This window comes from Pelodiscus sinensis, chromosome 22 (assembly GCF_052426305.1).
Source record: "Pelodiscus sinensis isolate ZL-2025 chromosome 22, ASM5242630v1, whole genome shotgun sequence".
NCBI classification, from domain to species: domain Eukaryota; kingdom Metazoa; phylum Chordata; order Testudines; family Trionychidae; genus Pelodiscus; species Pelodiscus sinensis.
The window spans coordinates 14595073-14612209 of record NC_143073.1 but is presented as its reverse complement, the minus strand read 5'-3'; the positions used below and the strand labels follow the sequence as shown (position 1 = coordinate 14612209).

The window sequence follows — 17137 nt, the reverse complement described above, 5'->3', positions numbered from 1 at the left end:
GCTACGTCTAGACTGCATCCCTTTTTCGTAAAAGGGATGCAAATTAGACGTATCGCAATTGCTAATGAAGCGGGGATTTAAATCTCCCCATCCCTCTTAAAATAAGGGATCTTTCAGAAAAGGCTTTATTTTCTGAAAGATCTGCGTCTAGACTGGTGCTTTTTTCCGGCAAAGCTCCGTGCTGAAAAAAAGCGGCAGCCATTTTTATGCTAATGAAGTGGGGGAGATTTAAATCCCCGCTTCATTAGCAATTGCGATGTGTCTAATTTGCATACCTTTTACGAAAAAGGGATGCAATCTAGACGTAGCCGAAGGCTCAAATTTCAGCCAGGGAATCCGGGCAGCGTCTCACTGGTCTCAGTCCCAGAGGGGTCTAGCAGTGCCCAGTGTGATGGGGCCTGACTTGCTCTGCTGCCCTTGTGAAGTCCCAAGCATCCCTGTGGCAGACACCACTGCCAGGTTCATGTCTCTGTGTGACATGAGTGTGATGGGGCTTAACTATCCCACCCTTAGCAAAGAGGCTGGCTGGCCCTGATTGTGAGGGAAGCTGTGGGGGGTGTGCAGGAGCCCCATGGAGAAAGTGGGGGGTGTAAAGCCATGCCCTTTCCCCTGCGGAAGTACAAGAGATGGGGTGTCAGTTCTCACAGCTATCAGCTGCAAATCAGCTGGCCTGTCTTTTCTGGGAGCTATGGTCCCAGCCCTGGCGCCGCTGATATGAAAAATCGCATTCGCCTCTTTCTGGGGAAATACAGTCACTCTTTGTGTGGGCCTATGCAAATAGGCGCCGCGGGGAATGGCGGGAAGAAAGCCACTGGGGCCCATAGGGCGCATCCGGTGGCTGTTTGAGGATCTCTCCGGAGCCGTACAGGGCGAAGGAGTAGGAGGAGCGAGCATATGGAGGACTTTCTCCCGGACGCGGGAGTGGAAGCACGCGCCTCACCGTGATTGCTATCATTATGGCTGGACATTGGGTCCCGGCGGCGGTAAAGCGTCAGTATCGTCAGTAAGGTACATCCTTACCTGTTCCCCCGCCGGGGGGCAGTCTATGATGATTGGAGAGCGTATGAGACATGATTAGAGTCTCCGCGGCCACGGTCTGCAACGCCGTAGCCCGCTCCTTTCTGAGTTTCCCCGGCGGCTTACGCTGATGCTGTGACGGGGACTGTTTTGTGGGTCCTCTGAGCGTGTTTGGCTGTAGTGCTCGTTTTTAATAATGTTGTAAAAACAAAAGGTTTGGTACATAAAGTATTTGTTGTATTAAGTGATTAAAATAGATAATTTTGTTACGGTCGTGGTGTTCTACTCGCCGTGAGTTCTGCAAAAGTGAGGTGCAGCACTACAGTGTTACCCTAATATCGTGGTGGCAGAGAGCAGCAATGGTCACAGTCTACTACTTTACAATAGCAAGAGAGGTTGTAATGTTACAGTCTCAGTCTATATTACAGTCACAATTTATTCTTCTGCTGTAGTAAGCATGGAACAGAGCAACAAAGTGGCAGCAACGATCAATTCCTTGCAGTTCCATAACGGGGAGTAACATTGTAATGTTACGTACAAGCTCCTTGCGAGAGTGGGGAACAACATTGTAACGTTACAGTCACAATCTTTGAAATAGTGGAAGACAGTGTTGTAACCTTACAATCAAAATCGATCCCTTAGCAATGACCGGGGTATTCTGTCTGTCCTAGTGCAAAAATTGTAACGTTACACCCGCAGAAAAAGAAGCGTACAGTTCACTGGTGGGACTCCTCGCCACTGGATGTGGTGCCAGGATAAGGGGCACCAGTGGGGTGGGAGCCTCGGGGCTGCTCTTATTGGCCGGGCGAGGCAGCAGCTCTTCCTTGTTATTAGCTGGACCAGCCCACTCGCTTCATCGTGATTGGCTCTTTCCCCTTCTGATTAGATGGGCTTTGCACCGGTTCTATCCTGTGATTGGTCGGAGGAGGGGCAGCTGCCTCCTCCTCCTCCTCCTCCGTGTCCTTCCCTCCATTGTATCCCCTCTCCCTCCGAGATTGGCTGGGCGATACCCCCGTGTTCCCAGCAGAACCCCACCTCCCTCACCCGCCTCTCTGATTGGCCGCGGCCCGCAGTGATTGACAGGGCTTGCCCCCTCCCGTTCGTTTGAAACGCTAAAGAAGCCGGCGCTAGACCCAACCGCACCCTAGTGACATGAAAACAGACGCTCACCGTGGCAGCCAATCGGAGCGAGGCGTCCTGACTCCCGAATTCCCGCCCCAAGGCCGTTGAGTTGGCTGGGGATTGGCCAAGGAACCAGGCAGCCAATCGCGAAGGAGCGAGAGGGCTGTGAAAACCTATAAAGAAGCGTAATCGGAGAGTGGAGGAAGGGCGTCGCGGCGGCCAATAGTGGAGTGGAAGGGGCGGGGGCGGCTGGGTGCGACGGCCAATGGCGGATCGTAGCGGACAATGACGGAGCGGGGGTGGACACACTCGCATCCCGGCCAGTTGGCTACCAAGAAGAGATTTTGAATCGCGAGCCCAGGGCCGTGATTGGCCATGTCGCAGGGGGCGTGGCTTGTCCGGCCTGAGTGATTGGTCGGTGCTCTTTCCTCCCCCCCCCCCCCAACGCGTGGCCGGTCGGGAGCAGCAGAGGCCGGCGCGGCGGTGGAGCGGGTTGAGCGCGCGGCCCGAGGCAGGTACCGGGGAATTGTGGGGGGAGGGGCACCGCGGTTTGGGATTATGGCGTGGAGAGAAGCGGAGCTTGTGGGGGCGGGAGAGCCAAGGGAATGGGAGGGGGGATATGGGCGGAGCAGGAGGAAGTGGGGGAGGGGTGCTATTGGGGGCTGGGGCAGCGGGGGGTTATAGTGGGGGGTGGGGGGAGGGGGGTTGGGGAGGCGCGGGGTGATGAGTGTGGGGGTGGGGGGAGTGGTTCTTGAGAGGTTTATGGGGGCTAGGGGTCCCGGGAGTTATGGTAGGGTGCTCTGGGGATTATGGGCTTACTGCAGCAACGAGGAGTTATTAGGTTATGGGCTTGGGAGAGGAGGCTTATGGGGCTGGACTGCTGGACATGGGGGCATATGGTGGATGTGGGGCTGAGGGTCACCCTGGGACATGGTAGGGAGTCTTTGAGCCAGGTGGAGTGTGGCTAGTATCAGGGGACTGAACGTTAACTGATGTGTGGGGAGTAGGGGTCTAGGATATGAGTTGAGGCTAGGGGTGTGTACCCGAGAGTGGGATGAGTCATAGGAGGCAGATCCTGAGAATGGTGATGGGAGTGAGGCTTGAGTTGGAGTGCTGCGGTGGGCTCAGGCAGCTGAGGGGTTGGGTTGGGTGCGAGTGGCAGCCCAGTATGGAGGTTATTGATTAGGGCAGAGTTTGTGGAGTGGGCCTGGCTTGGGGGCTGGGCTGCACCAAGACACTCCATGGACTAACCAATTGAATCAGCTGGTGAATGGGCCATTAACTTTAATGGGAAGCAATCAAAAAATATGTAAGTGGACAGGTCTGCCAGGTGTGGGATTATTACTTGGCTTTTCTTGGGGTGCATGGCACATCCCTCTGCCCACTGGGGGGCACCCTTGTCCTGCCCCGGTCACAGACTGAGCCCTGCTTTCAAGCAGCCCAAATGCATCTGCTCTTGTAGCCTGTCCACGTCCAGTTCTCGCTAGCATGCCACTTGACGTAGCAGGTGGCTTGGTTGCTTACTTTCAGGGTTTCAAACCTGTGTTCTGATGGACAAAGTAGACATTGTTCTCCCATTGGGCGGTCTGGGCCCTGATTGTCAGGGGGTGGAGGAGTGAGGTGGGGCCTGGGCAGACAGGCCTCTAGCTGTGCTTTGCTCCCCATGGTGTCTAATTCAGCAGGCTGGTGGAGTGGGAAGCAATGGGTCTTGCTAGGATGGAACCATGGGAGCTGCTGTGCCAGCATGGGCTAGTGGCTAGAAGATAGTGGAGGAGGAGGAGGAGGTGGTCAGGGCTCTTGGGATCTATTCCTGGCTCATTGGGTGATCTTTAGCACCTTCCCCTCCCCCATGCCTTGATTTCTCCCTCCTATCCTCTGTTCGTATAATGTTTCCCAGGGCACATCTGCTGTAACCAATGCTGTGGGGCCATAATCTCAGCTGAGATCTCAAAGTGCTGGCACAATACCTGTTGGGGTGTGTGGCCCAGCACCTTGCACTCCAGGATGCCTCACAACCCTCCGCTATCCCCTGCTTCCTGTGTGTCCTCTCCTGTTACACCTCTGTCTGGGATTTCCTGTAACTCTCTCCATAAGTATTTCCATTCTCCACACCATACCAAGGGCTTAGGTTCCCATCTTTCTCCCCAGTGTAGGGGTCTTTGTCTTTTCTTCCCCTCCACATTGGAGCTAGGGATGTAAAATTAACCAGACCTTGTCCAAACCCCGTTGGATGACCAGGTGTGCCAGGCCAAAGCAGCCCCAGCTGCCTTAGGCCAGCTGGCATATCCTCAACTACTCAAACATGTTGGGGCAACAGAAGAGCTGGGAAAGTGTTACTGGTTCTAATTACCCCTAACCTGTTAACAGATAGTGCAGTTCCCACAGGGGGTTGCTCCAGCCCCACAGGGCGCTTGCTTTGGGTTGGGGCTGTTCTGTCTGCAGTTGGCTTGGATACCCCACAGGAAGGGCTGATTAACCAATTAAAGGGGATTTTACATCCCTAGGCCCAGCTGTGCAACAGGCAGACATGACTTTGGCAACCTTCATGTTGGGCCAGCTGGTGGATCCCGGCCATGGCTGCATTGGGTAGGCAGGTAGGACCAGGGCCATGGAAGGCAGGCTCTGGCCACAGCAGGTAGGCGGGGCCATGACAGAAGTGGCCTTAGTCCTATCCATGGGGGGCAGGCTGGCCTGGAGCAGCCCCCGCCATCCCTGGTAGGTGGGACTTCAGTCCCAGCTGCCCTGCAAACAGTTAACCGGTTTGTAACCGTGATCCCTGTGGGAGCCAGCTGAGGTCACTCAGTTTGCATGAACTACAAATCGAATGGGGCAGTGCTAGATATTTTAATATTGAAATTTCCAGAGTCAGCGCAAAACAGCTTCTGTTCTATGTCACTGGTTACTTGGATGTCCAAACAACTCAATTCCCTTAAAGTATCCAGGTCAAATAGGATGACAATTACTGAAAATCTCAGTTCATCATAAACAAGAAAATATTCTGATCTCAAAGGACTAGCTGCACCCTCAAATCAATATTTAACTTAGATCTTACCCAAAATACATGCTTAGAGCCAAATCTTATTAACTTAAAACTTTATTTAAAGAAAAGAGAGAATTGGTTAGGGATGTGATAGTGTATATGTGTACGATGTTAACCAATGAGCCTGGGCTCATCCGGTAATGTTCATGGTTACATGGGCTTCCTCCTCCCACCCTGCATTGCTGCGTCTGTGTCAGAGGCAGCAGCATTGGCGGCGGGGGGGGGGGGAGTGGATAGGCAGGAGCCAGCGTGCATAGAGAGCTGGCAGTTCTGTGAGGAAAGCTGCCTATCAGCGTTTATTATGCAGAGGAGATTTTTTTTTACTGTAAGTGAAAAAGTGAGCAGGATCCAAACGTTTTGAGATGTCTTGTTTCTGTTAACTAGACTTGGACAGGTTAGGTTTTTATGGGTGAAGGTCAATTTCACTGCATGTGCGAACTGGTGATAAATACTTCCATGTGTAATAATCAAAATGGACAGGCAAAGTAAGAAAAATGCTGCTTGCAAACAGTTTAATTTAAGGGGGTCTTCACTTTGTGTATTTTGACATGAGATATAGACATATGGCTGTTTGTGGGTTAATGATTACATAGCTTTCACTTTTTCAGTCTGTCAACTCTAGTCATTAACTCATGGTCTGATGCCTGCCAATTTCCCACAACTGAAAATTGAAAATGGAAAGGAAAATAGATGTTTTACAGTAGAGCTATAAAGATATTAAGGGTTAACTGGTTACCCAGTAAGCATCACCCTTGCAGGGTAAGCAGTTAACAGGTGGTCGCGCTTGGCCCCAGGAACCCCCAGCGCAGCCAGTTAACTAATTAATTTTAACATTAAACTGGCAAACTTTTAAAACTGGATTTTATTAAGGATGTTAAGTATCGTGTAATAGACTAATCAAATAGTCGATGCATTTTTGCATCGACTATTCAATTAGTTGATAGGGCAGTGCTGCCCCCTTTGAAACACCGCAGCAGCGTTTTAAAGGGGCAGCACTGCACGGAGCCCGGGGTCAGCTGGGAGTTCACAGCTGACTCCAGGCTCGAAGCAGTGCTGCCACTTTGAAGTACCCCTCCACTCCCCCCCCCCCCCCCGCCTCCTTTGCAGCCTCTATCACTGTGGTCTCCAACCAGTCAATAGCGATCGGGGGGCAAGGCCCCCAAGAAGCAGCCCCTGCTGATGCTACCTCCAGTGACAACAGAGGTAGTGCCAGCGCACCAGGTTCGGGGCCTCAGGAGGCATGTGGGCTGCTCTTCCCCTCCTCCCCCCCCCCCCCCCCCCCCCCTGCAAATAGCCAGCGCACTTCCTGAAAAGCTGGGTCTGTAATTTTCTGAGACCAGACCTGGCATGCAGCTGCAGGATCCCCAGGTACTGGCCCGAACTGTCCCTGTCCCCTCCCTCTGTCCAGACCCCCCCACTAGCACCTGACCCGTGCCCCAGCCACCACCAGCACCCTGACTCCTGGCCAGACTCCCCTGCACCCTGCCCAAACCCCCACTAACCTCTTGCCTCTGCCCCCTAGCTAGACCCCCCACCAGCAACCTGCTCTTGCCCCCTCTCTCATGGCCAGATACCTACCTCCAGCTTGCTCCTGTACCCTATTTTCCACCCAGATTCTGCACCCCCATCCTTATCCTACTCACTGGCAGCCCTGTCCTGCACACTGGATCCCTCATTTTTTACCCCACCTCAGATTGTAGAAGGGCCCACAAATTCCACTAACCCTGGAACCCAGAAGAGTTAATCTGGCCTGGGGCTAGAGTGCCAGGGGAGTGAGGAGTCTCAGTTGGGGCCACATTAGTGAGGATTGGGGGGTTTTGGGGAGGTGTGTGTTTGCATCTCACTTGTGTGGCCCCCAACTGACTTTTCTGTGGGTCAGTGATCCCTGACTCAAAACAGGTTCCGTGCCCCTTTCATAAATAAAGACAATGCTGAAACATTTTGTTTGACATATTTTATTTAAAATGAAGCCTGGCCAACAAGCCCCCAGTTGGGATCAAGCCCCCATCTGGCCGCAGCATCATAACACTCCTACACACACCCCCAACCCCAAACCACCCCAAACCTGAGCCTATCATACACTGGAACCCCCTGTCCTGAGCCTCTCATCCCCAAACTCCTGCACCCCTACATCCTGTCTTCTACCACGACACTCCTGCACCATCCACGTGCTGCAAATCTGTCCTGAGCCCATCATACTCCCTGCCCTGAGCCCCTCATGCACCCCAGCCCAAACTCCAGCACCCCAAACCCTCCACCTGACCCCACCACTCCCCAGCCTGGAGTCCCCTCCCTGAGCCAGCATCCCCTTGTCCTCCACCTGCACCCAAATTTCTTCCCAGAGCTTGCACCTCTCACCCCTTCCCACACCCATATCCCTCATTCGTATCCCAGAGCCCACACATCCTGTCTCAACCCAGTGTGAGTAAAGGCTGGGGACAGCAAGTGATGGGAGAGAAGGGGAACACAGAGGGTGGGGCCTCAGGGAAGGGGTGGGGTCTTGGGGAAGAGATGGAGTAGATCTTGGCTTGTCCTGACATTTAAAAAGTGATCTTGGGTGTAAAAAGGTTGAAGACCACTGCCCTATCAGATAGAGGCAGCAAGGGGGGGAAGCGACTAGTCCTTAACATCCCTAGTTTTTAAGCATTTTCTCCCCAATTTGCACAGCTGGGATTTAAATATGTAAACACTGGGGAGGAAATGCTTCAAAATAAATATCAATATTATCTTTTGAAATTATAACTTTTGGCAAAATGTAACCATTTGCACAGAAATTGTCCAGCCTGGGTCCAGCTCAGGCTGACTTTTAGGAGCAAACTTCAGCCAAAATGGTCCAGCTGTTTCTGAGAATAGGAAAAGTTATAGCATTTTCCCCATTCTTTTTATGAGCTGCTCTAGCGCCGCCCAGCTTTGGAACAGAGACTTTAAATTTGTTGGTGACACAACTGTGATGTTAGGGACATGGCTTTTGCTGTTCTTGGGAAAACCGAGTTTTAATTGCTTTATTGTATACTAGTTATTCCACAGAACCCCTGGCTCAGTAGGTGCACAAGATGGGCCGGCTGTGAGCATGAATTGGAGTGGTGCAGGGAAGGTGACTGATATCCCTGCCTCTTGTGTGACAGAGCTTGGAAGGGGGTGTGGTCAACGAGGCAGGAAGGATGGTCTCATGGTGAAGGCAGTTGATTGATGCTCTTCTAAAGAGCTGGATTCTGGCCTTAGCCTCTGTCACTGAGTTTCCAGGAGACACTGGCCAAGTCAATTACAACACATTTTTCCTAGGTGGCTGTTAAATAAGTCTTCCTACCTGGTTGTCCAAAATGAGCCCCCAGGGCCTGATTTGCTGCTGGTGTCATGGTAAGCTGTGCTGCATGCACACCAAACAAGGGCAGAGGGAGCCCTTGGCTGGCAAGGCTGGCCCAGTGAGATCAGAGCATGGGAAGTGCTCTGCTCTCAGAGGGCCAAACGCTGGCAGGAGACGGGGCGTCACAACTTTAGCACAGGGTTAGAAGAGGTGACCGGAAACAAGCCAGGTGGCCGCTTATTAGAGGAGGAGACAGGCTCCTTGCACGAGCACCATCCATACAGGGTGCTGACTGAGGCTGGGATCCTATGGCAAATGTAGCATGTGATTGTGCAGCTGTAGATGTTACAGGGGCAGTCAGAACTGCATTTCCTAGGTTCAGCTGGGAGACACTAAATCCTTGACAAGTCTGAAGTCAGAACCAATACACAGTCACTGCCTGCTCTGTTCATTCTTAAAGCTGGCTTGTGCAGGGGGAAGGGGGGTTCATAGGAATGGGTGGGAGGGGCTTTAAATTCAGATCTTCCCTTAGCTCTTTGCACCCTGGGGCTACGTCTACACTGGCCCCTTCTTCAGAAGGGGCATGCTAATTTTGAACTTGAAAATAGGAATAAGAGATCCTCCGGAAAAGGGCTTTATTCCGGAGGATCGTGCCAGTCTAGACGCTTTTTTCTGGCTTTCCCCAAGCCGGAAAAAAAGCGGCGGCCATGTTTATTTAAATCCCGCGGGGGATATTTAAATCCCCCGCGGATTTCCCTATTCCCAAGTTCAAAATTACCATGCCCCTTCCGAAGAAGGGGCCAGTGTAGACGTAGCCTGGGAGAACAGGCTGTGTCACTCCAACAGCTGGTAGAAAAGTCGTCTGTGTTAAAGGTCCCCTTCAGAGTTGTTTGATCTCCAGTCTGTATTTCTGGGTCCTCCACAGAAACCTCTTGCAAAGTCCAGGTTGGTGTGGACCTAGGAGAGCTGGACATGCTTATTTGGGGGAAGAAATTGGCTTTCCAGCCTTCATCATAAAGTATTGTTTATCTGCTTGTCCTCCCCAAATCGCTTCTCCAGAAGCAATTGTTTGTGCGTCAGGTCCCCTGGGTGAGCTGGGGCTGCTGATTCAAACAGCAGATCTGTTTCCAGCAGGATCCTGCAGAGATCAGTTCTTGACCAAGTGTTTAACTGGGGATGTGAAAGGTTAACCGACAAGCATCACCTGTAACGGATAATACTTGCCAGTTCCAGTTAACTGGGGGGAGCTGCTGCGGTTGTGTGGAACAACTGCTGCTTGCGGTGGCAGAGGCAGCGCCAGCCCATCTGGCTGCCCTCCCTTTAATCGGGTAACCAGTTAAACACCATATTTAACTGGTTAACCAAATAAACAGGATTTTGCATCCCTGTATTTAACATGGCCTGGAAGAAAACAGTTAAATGTCCTTAACAGGAGCATGGTAAATAACTCAGTCTGGGTCACAAGGGACTCTGGATCGCTTTGGTGAACCTGAGCGCATGCAAAATACATGCTTTGATAAGGCTAAATGTAGCCATCTGCAAATGCAGGCGAGCTGTACAGGGCCGGGGAGTTCTTCTTGGGAAGCAGAGAGTTGGAGAAATATTGGGGGCTGGGGGGAGAGGAGGGTATAAACTGGACATGAGCAAACATGATCATTAAACGGGGGCATCTTGAGTGGACACAGAGAGGTCATTTTCCTTCTAGATTTGGTCCTGGTGCATCCACAACTGGGATTCTGGGTCCAGGTCTGGTGCCCCCAATCCCAGAAGGATATGGACTAATTTGAGAGGGCTCAGAGAAGAGATGAGAACAATTCAAGGGTTAGAAAACCAGCCTGGAAGTGAGAGACACCAGGAGTTTGATTTAGTAGGAGAAGGCAGAGCTAACGGTTAGACTACTGGGTTGGCCCTGGGCTCCCAGTTCCTGTATGACCCTGGCTCCATCACTGAATCACTTTGATCTCTTCTGTAAAGCAGGGAATCTTGTGCTCTGTGGGATCCCCTGATCCAGGCAGCCTGGAGTGGACACAGTGTGGATGTTGGCTAGTTGTAACATACCTGCTTCTCCCCACAGAATGGCCTATAAGGAGAATGTGACCCCTTGCGCTGGTATCAGCCTGGCAAAGGTAAGCCAAGCGTGCAGGCCCTGGGAGGAGGGATTCTGTCATGCTAGGCATTGTGCGAAAGCCTGTCCCCCCCGTCAGAAATCAGAGACTCCCTTCCCTCATCTGAGATCAAGGCCCCCGGGTACTATATAAACACTCTCCCACTGGCTGACATCAGGGTCTCCTGGCTGAATGCTGTATGGTGTCCTGGGCCCCCTCCTGCCTGAGATCGAGGTTCCCCCATCCAGCTACCATGTGGAACCCTGTATCTTCCTTACTAGATTGGAGTACCACATGGACTCCCTTGCCCAAGATCAGGTGCCCCCCTACACCAGAGCCAAAGTGAAGTCCCTGCTCAGTGCCCACAGTACAGGGTTGGTGGCCAGCCACCACAGGCTGGTGCATCCACCACTGGGATTCTGGGTCCAGGTCTGGTGCCCCCAATCCCAGAAGGATATGGACTAATTTGAGAGGGCTCAGAAGAGATGAGAACAATTCAAGGGTTAGAAAACCAGCCTGGAAGTGAGAGACACCAGGAGTTTGATTTAGTAGGAGAAGGCAGAGCTAACAAATCTGTGATTCCGAGTGATCTAATAAACTGGGCACAAGCAAATGGTGTGTGTGACGTGATCCAACAGCTGGGAGTTGGAACTAGACAAATTGACTAGACTGGAAACGGTGTATGTTTTTAATGCTTGAGTGAGGGGCATAGGGGATTCTCCATTGCTAACAATTTCCCAATCAAGATTGGCTAGATTTCTAACATCTGTTCTAGTATTTCTTTTGAGGCTGTTAGCAGAGGAGATGATCCTGCTGCTCCCTTTGGCCTTTGGATCTATGGGGACAGCTGGCTGCCCATGGCATGGCCCTGGGAGCTGCTGGCTGCCATGCCTCTCACCACCAGAGCTGTCCCATCTATAGGATGCTTTAGGAGACCCCGTGGAAGCTGCCTCAACTATCTTATGGGCAGGACCCATGGAGCCCAGGGCAGCCTGGAGTATTACTGGGGGGGGGGGGGGGCTAGAATGGGGCAGCAGCAGGGGATAGGGCCCCCTGCACTCATCACGGTGGTGGGAGCTACTGGAAGCAGAGTAGGCTACTGGGATCACTCTACTTCATGCAGTTCCAGCCAGTGTGGTGAATGTGGGGGCCTGACCCCTGCTGCTGCCCCATGCATGGCCCCCCAATAATTCCTTAGGTTGTGTGTCTCAGGGAAGTGGTGCAGTGGGGGCAGAGCAGGAGAGGGTAGGGTGGCTCTGGAGCTGGGGCAAGCTTTGAGGGAAGGGGTGAAGTGGAGGTAGAGCAGGGGTGGGACCTGGGGTGGGGGAGTTTGCCCCAGATCTTGTACCTTCCCAGGCACCACAGCTGGTATTCAAAGCTGGGGCAGCTGGGCTGTGTCTCAGACCCAGTCCAGTCTCTGGTGCCCATCTCTGACCTTTGGTTGTTCTCTCTCTCTCTCCCCGTAGCATGGGGTGCTAAGTGGGGTGGGCCCCCAGCGAGTCCCACGGAAAGATCCCTACATGGCCATCGGCACCCCCTCTGAGTTGCTGCTGGCGCAGAGAGCCATGGCCAGCACCAATAAAATCATCCTGAAGCCTCCTAGCATCCAGAAGCCAGGTAAGGAGGGGCAGACTGGGGGGCAAAGAGGCTTCAATCCACGTGGGCTGTAATCCACGTGGGCTGTGTTTTGAACAGATCTGCTCTAGCTCGGCCAGCAGGATGGGGAGGTTCTGGGGTGAGCAACTTAGTTACACAGAAGGGCAGGGCAGATGTTCCTGAGGTCTAGGAGCTCGGGACTGGACAAACATCAAAGGGATTTCTGACACAGCACTTGGAGGCCAGATAAGCCCATTAGATTAGCCAGTCTGACCTCCTTGTTTGCCCAGGCCAGAGAATCTTCCCCTGGATGGAGGCAGGTAGTTAGGTTTGGCTAAAGTGTCTTCCAAACCCACTTCCTGACTGGATCTGAGTCCTCAACACTGGCCCAGCCCCCCACTTCCTGCATAGCTCCTTCCACTGGAAACACTGGGGTTTAATCTCCAATGCAAATGTGTCTGATACCTGCTTCCCACTTGGTTAGACCTGGGATTTTCTTCCCAGGCAAGTCCTTCCATGCCTCCACCTTGACACGCCTCCCCTGCCCTGATGGCCCTGCTATCCAGCGCCTGCTCTGACCCTCAAGTTGATTCTATGTCTCTTCTCTTCCCCCTTCTCCAGCATCCTTTTGACCCCTCCCCTCCCCACCCACACACACACACCTGCAGTGGCAGAGACTGGGGCTGCCCTCTGCCTTTGAGAATCATGTATGCCCTTTACCCCAGCACCACCAGGGCCTCCTGCTGGGGGACTCCAGCTCCATGGCACAGTCCCTGCTTTCTGAGATCTGGCTGGCCTGCCTCCCTGGCTCCTCAAAACCTGTGACCCACACTCCTTGACCCTGTTGTCATTGTTTGTCCCCCGGATTCAGTTGAACATGGGTTCAGTGTCCCTCCCATAAGGTTGGGGAGGGGCTTTTAGAACGTGGGCGGGCTTTGCCCGCCCACCTTCCCATGATTTCAAATAGGCCCTGGCTCCTCAAAGCTTAACCCGGCAGATGAGGCTGGGAGCTGCAGCCAGCTGTGCCGGGGAAAGTGGTTAACCATGAAAACAGCTTGCCCAGGGTGTTGGTGTATGGGGCTGGGATGGCATCTAGCTCAGCTGGGAACTGCGGGCACCTGTAACATCTAGGCTGCCTGCTGGGACCTGTCTTTGGGAATTGGGGGACCTAAAGCAACAGAGAGTGCTAGCCTGTGACACTCTCTCCCTCTCTGCAGCCATCGCAGGCAGGGTGCTTGCCGAACCCAATTCCGGTGCCCAGAGTGCTCAGCCCACTCCCCAGTGAGTACTTGTGCTGGCCAGGAAGGGGAGGATCTGGGGTGAGCAGGCCTTGGTGGGAGGGCTGCGAGGGATGGGGGAGGATTGGGGGCAACTGCATTCTGGCGACAGGGCTGCCCCAGGAGGGGAGTGGGGATCTGAGAGGACCTCTGGGGTGAGGTGGGAAGGGAATCTGGGGGGAAGGCTGTCCCAGGATGGGGAGGGTTGTCCCAGGGTGGAGATAGGGCCTGGCTGCCCCAAATCCCCTAGGAGAGGAGTGGGGCTGGGAGAGAAAATTTGGAGTGAAGAGAGGGGTGGAGCCACCTGCTGTTCCAGAAGACCCTTAGCATCCCTTGTTCTGTGTCTCCCTGTGGCCACCTCCAGGAGAGTCTTTACCATCAACGACTTTGAGATTGGGCGGCCACTGGGCAAGGGCAAGTTTGGCAATGTGTACCTGGCCCGGGAGCGGGACTCCAAGTTCATCGTGGCACTCAAGGTGCTCTTCAAGTCACAGATGGAGAAGGAGGGCGTGGAGCACCAGCTGCGGCGGGAGATCGAGATCCAGGCCCATCTCCAGTGGGTGGGGATGGGCATGGGTGGGGTAACTCAAAATGCTGGCGCGCACAGGGGGCCCTGGGGAGCTGAGCAGAGCCCTGCCTTCTGCAGCTCATATGGGGCAGGGTGGTCTAGGCTGAAGGCTTGACCCTTGAGAGTGGTTGGTGGGGTAAGCCCAGCCTGGAAGCGAGGGACCCAGGAGATTAAGAGGGGGGGACAGCAGTCCCTCAGGGGAGGAGGGTTCCTAGGCAGAGCTCTGCAGCCATAGACTAGACCAGATAGGGAGGGGCCAGCTGGGGCAACCCCAGCCACCCATGACAGCTCCCGGTGACCCATGTCTCAGGTTGTGTCTATAGGGCTCTCTCCAGCAGAGGGATCTGAGGCATAGAGGCTCCCCTCATGACAAGTGACAGTGTTGCTTCCCCACACACACCATCCCAAGCTGTCCTACCCCTCCATGATCTGACCCTGATCCCAGTCATCCCCCAGCAGCTGACATGCTGCAGGATCCAAAGGGTTCCTGGCTTCTCACAGGGTTGGGGGCTGGCCCCTAGGGGGCACTATGGGGCAGAGGCTCAACAGGGAGCCCTCTTCCCTGGCAGGCCAGTCTGAGTTACGGGGCGCTTTGGGGCAGGGAATGTGGCGGTGATGGGGGCACAGATAGGGGATGCTTTCTGCATACTCAGGCCTGACTGACTGCCCCGCACCTTTGGCCTGCAGACACCCCAACATCCTGCGCCTCTACAACTACTTCCACGACAAGAAGCGGGTCTACCTGATCCTGGAGTACGCGCCCCGCGGCGAGCTGTACAAGGAGCTGCAGAAGTGCCGGCAGTTTGATGAGCAGAAGACAGCCACAGTGAGTGCTGGGTGGAGCAGCACTGGGAGAGAAGGGGCCAGGGGATGACATTTGCAGCTCAGAGCATGTGGACTGCAGCTCCCCCATTAGATATGGGCTTGGCATGCGGTATCTCCACCTTGGCTGTGAGGGTGTCATGATCTAGTGGGTACAGCACTGCCAGAGGGTCAGGACTCTTGGGTTCTCTCCCTGGCAGGAGAATGGTGCCTAGTGGTTAGAGTGGGGAAGGAGCTGTGAGGGTTATGTTTTTGGCTCTGCTCTGACCTAATAGGCACCCTTCTGCAAGACATTTCTGCTCTGTTGCCTCAGTTTTCCCATCTGTACAACAGGGGTGAGGCTATACCTATCTACTGAGGACAAGCACTAAGCGAGAGTAGACCAGTCTTGAGGCCTGTATTGTCCCAGGGAGGCACTAAGAGGTGATGTGGGACAAGGGGAATATTGTTGAAAGTTGCTCTACCCATGGCAGAAAATATTTTTTTCTCCACTAACATTTATTTTTAAGTTTTGCCCCTGTTTTTTGTGGGGGCAAATAGAAGGGACCTTGGGAGCATGTGGAAATAAGTGGGAATTTTCTTCTTTTCAAGGTGTTTCTTCTCCCCTCCAACGTAGTTTGGATTTGAGGGGGCAATAGCAGGGAAAATAGGTGATTTCTGTTCTTCCTCTTCCCCCCCCCCCCCCCCCCCCCCACTCCGTGCACACCATGCCTCGTGCTCACAGCCTGTGCTCTGCCCACAGTTCATGGAGGAGCTGGCGGATGCACTCATTTACTGTCATGCCAAGAAGGTGATACATCGGGACATCAAGCCGGAGAACCTGCTCATGGGCCTCAAAGGCGAACTAAAGATCGCTGACTTCGGCTGGTCCGTGCATGCGCCCTCGCTCAGGTGAGAGCTGCCCAGGGGGTTCTGTGGGGATCCCTGCCCATTCCACAGCTTGGCACTCACCTCCTCCCCACCCCTGCAGGCGGAGGACCATGTGTGGCACACTGGATTACTTGCCCCCCGAGATGATTGAGGGCAAGACTCATGATGAGAAGGTGGATCTTTGGTGCATCGGGGTGTTGTGTTATGAACTGCTGGTAGGACACCCACCCTTTGAGAGCTCCACCCACACGGAGACATATCGCCGTATTACCAAGGTTAGGCCGCTACCCCATCTCCTTGCCAGACAAGGAGTCCCAGTGTAACCAGCTGCCCTGCCCCAGAAGTGGTTGCATTTCATCACTGGTTGAGGGAAGGATGTGGCAGAATAACTCATGGAACACCATGGGCTTTGGTTGTTGGGGGGGGGGGGGGGGGCACGAGCTGTGAGGGGTCCTGCCTTGCATATGGGCACAAGTCATTAACTATGGGCTGAGGACATTTTAAACCCACCCGGGTGGGAGCAAAGGAAAGTCCTTCTGTAGGTTCTACATCAGAGAGAGAATCCTGGCTTTGTGCGCCCCTCCCCCTGAGCTGTGTATTGGGTCAGCCTCTCTGATTCTGTGTGCCCCCCGGCAGGTGGATCTGCAGTTCCCGCCGTTCATGTCAGAAGGCTCCCGGGACCTGATTACGAAGCTACTGCGTCACAATCCTGCGGAGCGGCTGCCGCTGCGGGCTGTGCTGGAGCACCCCTGGGTGAAGGCCCACTCTCGGCGGGTGTTGCCACCCGTCTTTACTCCCGCCTCTGCCAACTAGCCCTGCCCCACAGCATCTATCACCCTTCTGCAAGGGGGAGCAGTCACAGTGGTCCCCCTCTCGGCTGGTCCCAGCCAAAGGCAGGTGGCTGCCACGCATGTTCAGAACGAAAAGTAAAGGACCATGGCTCCAGAGAGTTTCTCAGTTTTGAGGGATCTGGCTCCAGGGCCCCTCCCCAGTTGTCCCTTTTGCTGACTGCGTTCCTGGCTGTCCAGCCATTTGCGACCCTTGGGATGTCAGGGAGTCCCTGCCTGCCTCTTTTCCTGCCTCTGTGCCACGGGGCCAGGAGCTGCCCTGGAATGGCCTGTTTTAAATGTGTCTGGGGGCGCTGCACCCTCCTTTCTAATAAAAGTTGGAGTTATTTTTCTGTGGAGTCCTTGTCTGTGTTTCAGGTACATGGGGGGGAGGGGGTTCAGCAACCCTCATCCTCAGCCTTTTATCCCCTTCCTTTTATCCCCTTCCTTCTATGTCTGCATGCCTATGTTGCTTTCTATGGCACCCTGCTTCCCTTATCCAACCTACTCTGCAGTCCCCTGCTCCTGTTGCTTGCAGGGGTTGTACTCTACTCGGGCTGGCACTGGGGCATGGACAGGGCTTGGGGAT

General features: G+C 54.0%; 1 protein-coding gene and 1 non-coding gene across 6 annotated transcripts; both read left to right on the top strand.

Annotated features, from left to right (window-relative positions):
• Nucleotides 1–360: 360 nt before the first annotated feature.
• On the top strand, nucleotides 361–16907 carry LOC102449030 (aurora kinase C). Of its 5 annotated transcripts, XM_075907000.2 has the most exons (10): nucleotides 2389–2650; nucleotides 8462–8536; nucleotides 10558–10609; nucleotides 12055–12205; nucleotides 13402–13465; nucleotides 13826–14017; nucleotides 14717–14855; nucleotides 15594–15742; nucleotides 15822–15996; nucleotides 16358–16907. In XM_075907000.2, exons 3-10 carry the CDS (start codon nucleotides 10559–10561, stop codon nucleotides 16532–16534), a joined length of 1098 nt encoding a protein of 365 aa, XP_075763115.1. In that variant the 5' UTR covers nucleotides 2389–2650; nucleotides 8462–8536; nucleotide 10558; the 3' UTR covers nucleotides 16535–16907. The 5 variants fall into 5 exon arrangements, with proteins under 5 accessions (XP_089628615.1, XP_006116234.3, XP_075763115.1 ...); XM_006116172.5 differs by lacking the exons at nucleotides 2389–2650; nucleotides 8462–8536 and adding an exon at nucleotides 578–1008; XM_075907001.2 differs by lacking the exon at nucleotides 8462–8536 and having other exon boundaries at nucleotides 2389–2654.
• Nucleotides 998–1126, top strand: LOC112544664 (U8 small nucleolar RNA). The gene has a single exon (XR_003088011.1). It is a non-coding gene; the product is annotated as a U8 small nucleolar RNA (small nucleolar RNA).
• Nucleotides 16908–17137: the final 230 nt, after the last annotated feature.

What these genes read in the sequence shown, in the direction of transcription:
- LOC102449030 (XM_006116172.5), top strand. Translation starts at nt 794, where the DNA reads ATGGCGGGAAGAAAGCCACTGGGGCCCATAGGGCGCATCCGGTGGCTG. An exon ending in AGTGCTCAGCCCACTCCCCA is followed by an intron (nt 13,466 to 13,825) that starts GTGAGTACTTGT and finishes GGCCACCTCCAG; the next exon opens with GAGAGTCTTTACCATCAACG. An exon ending in CATATCGCCGTATTACCAAG is followed by an intron (nt 15,997 to 16,357) that starts GTTAGGCCGCTA and finishes GCCCCCCGGCAG; the next exon opens with GTGGATCTGCAGTTCCCGCC.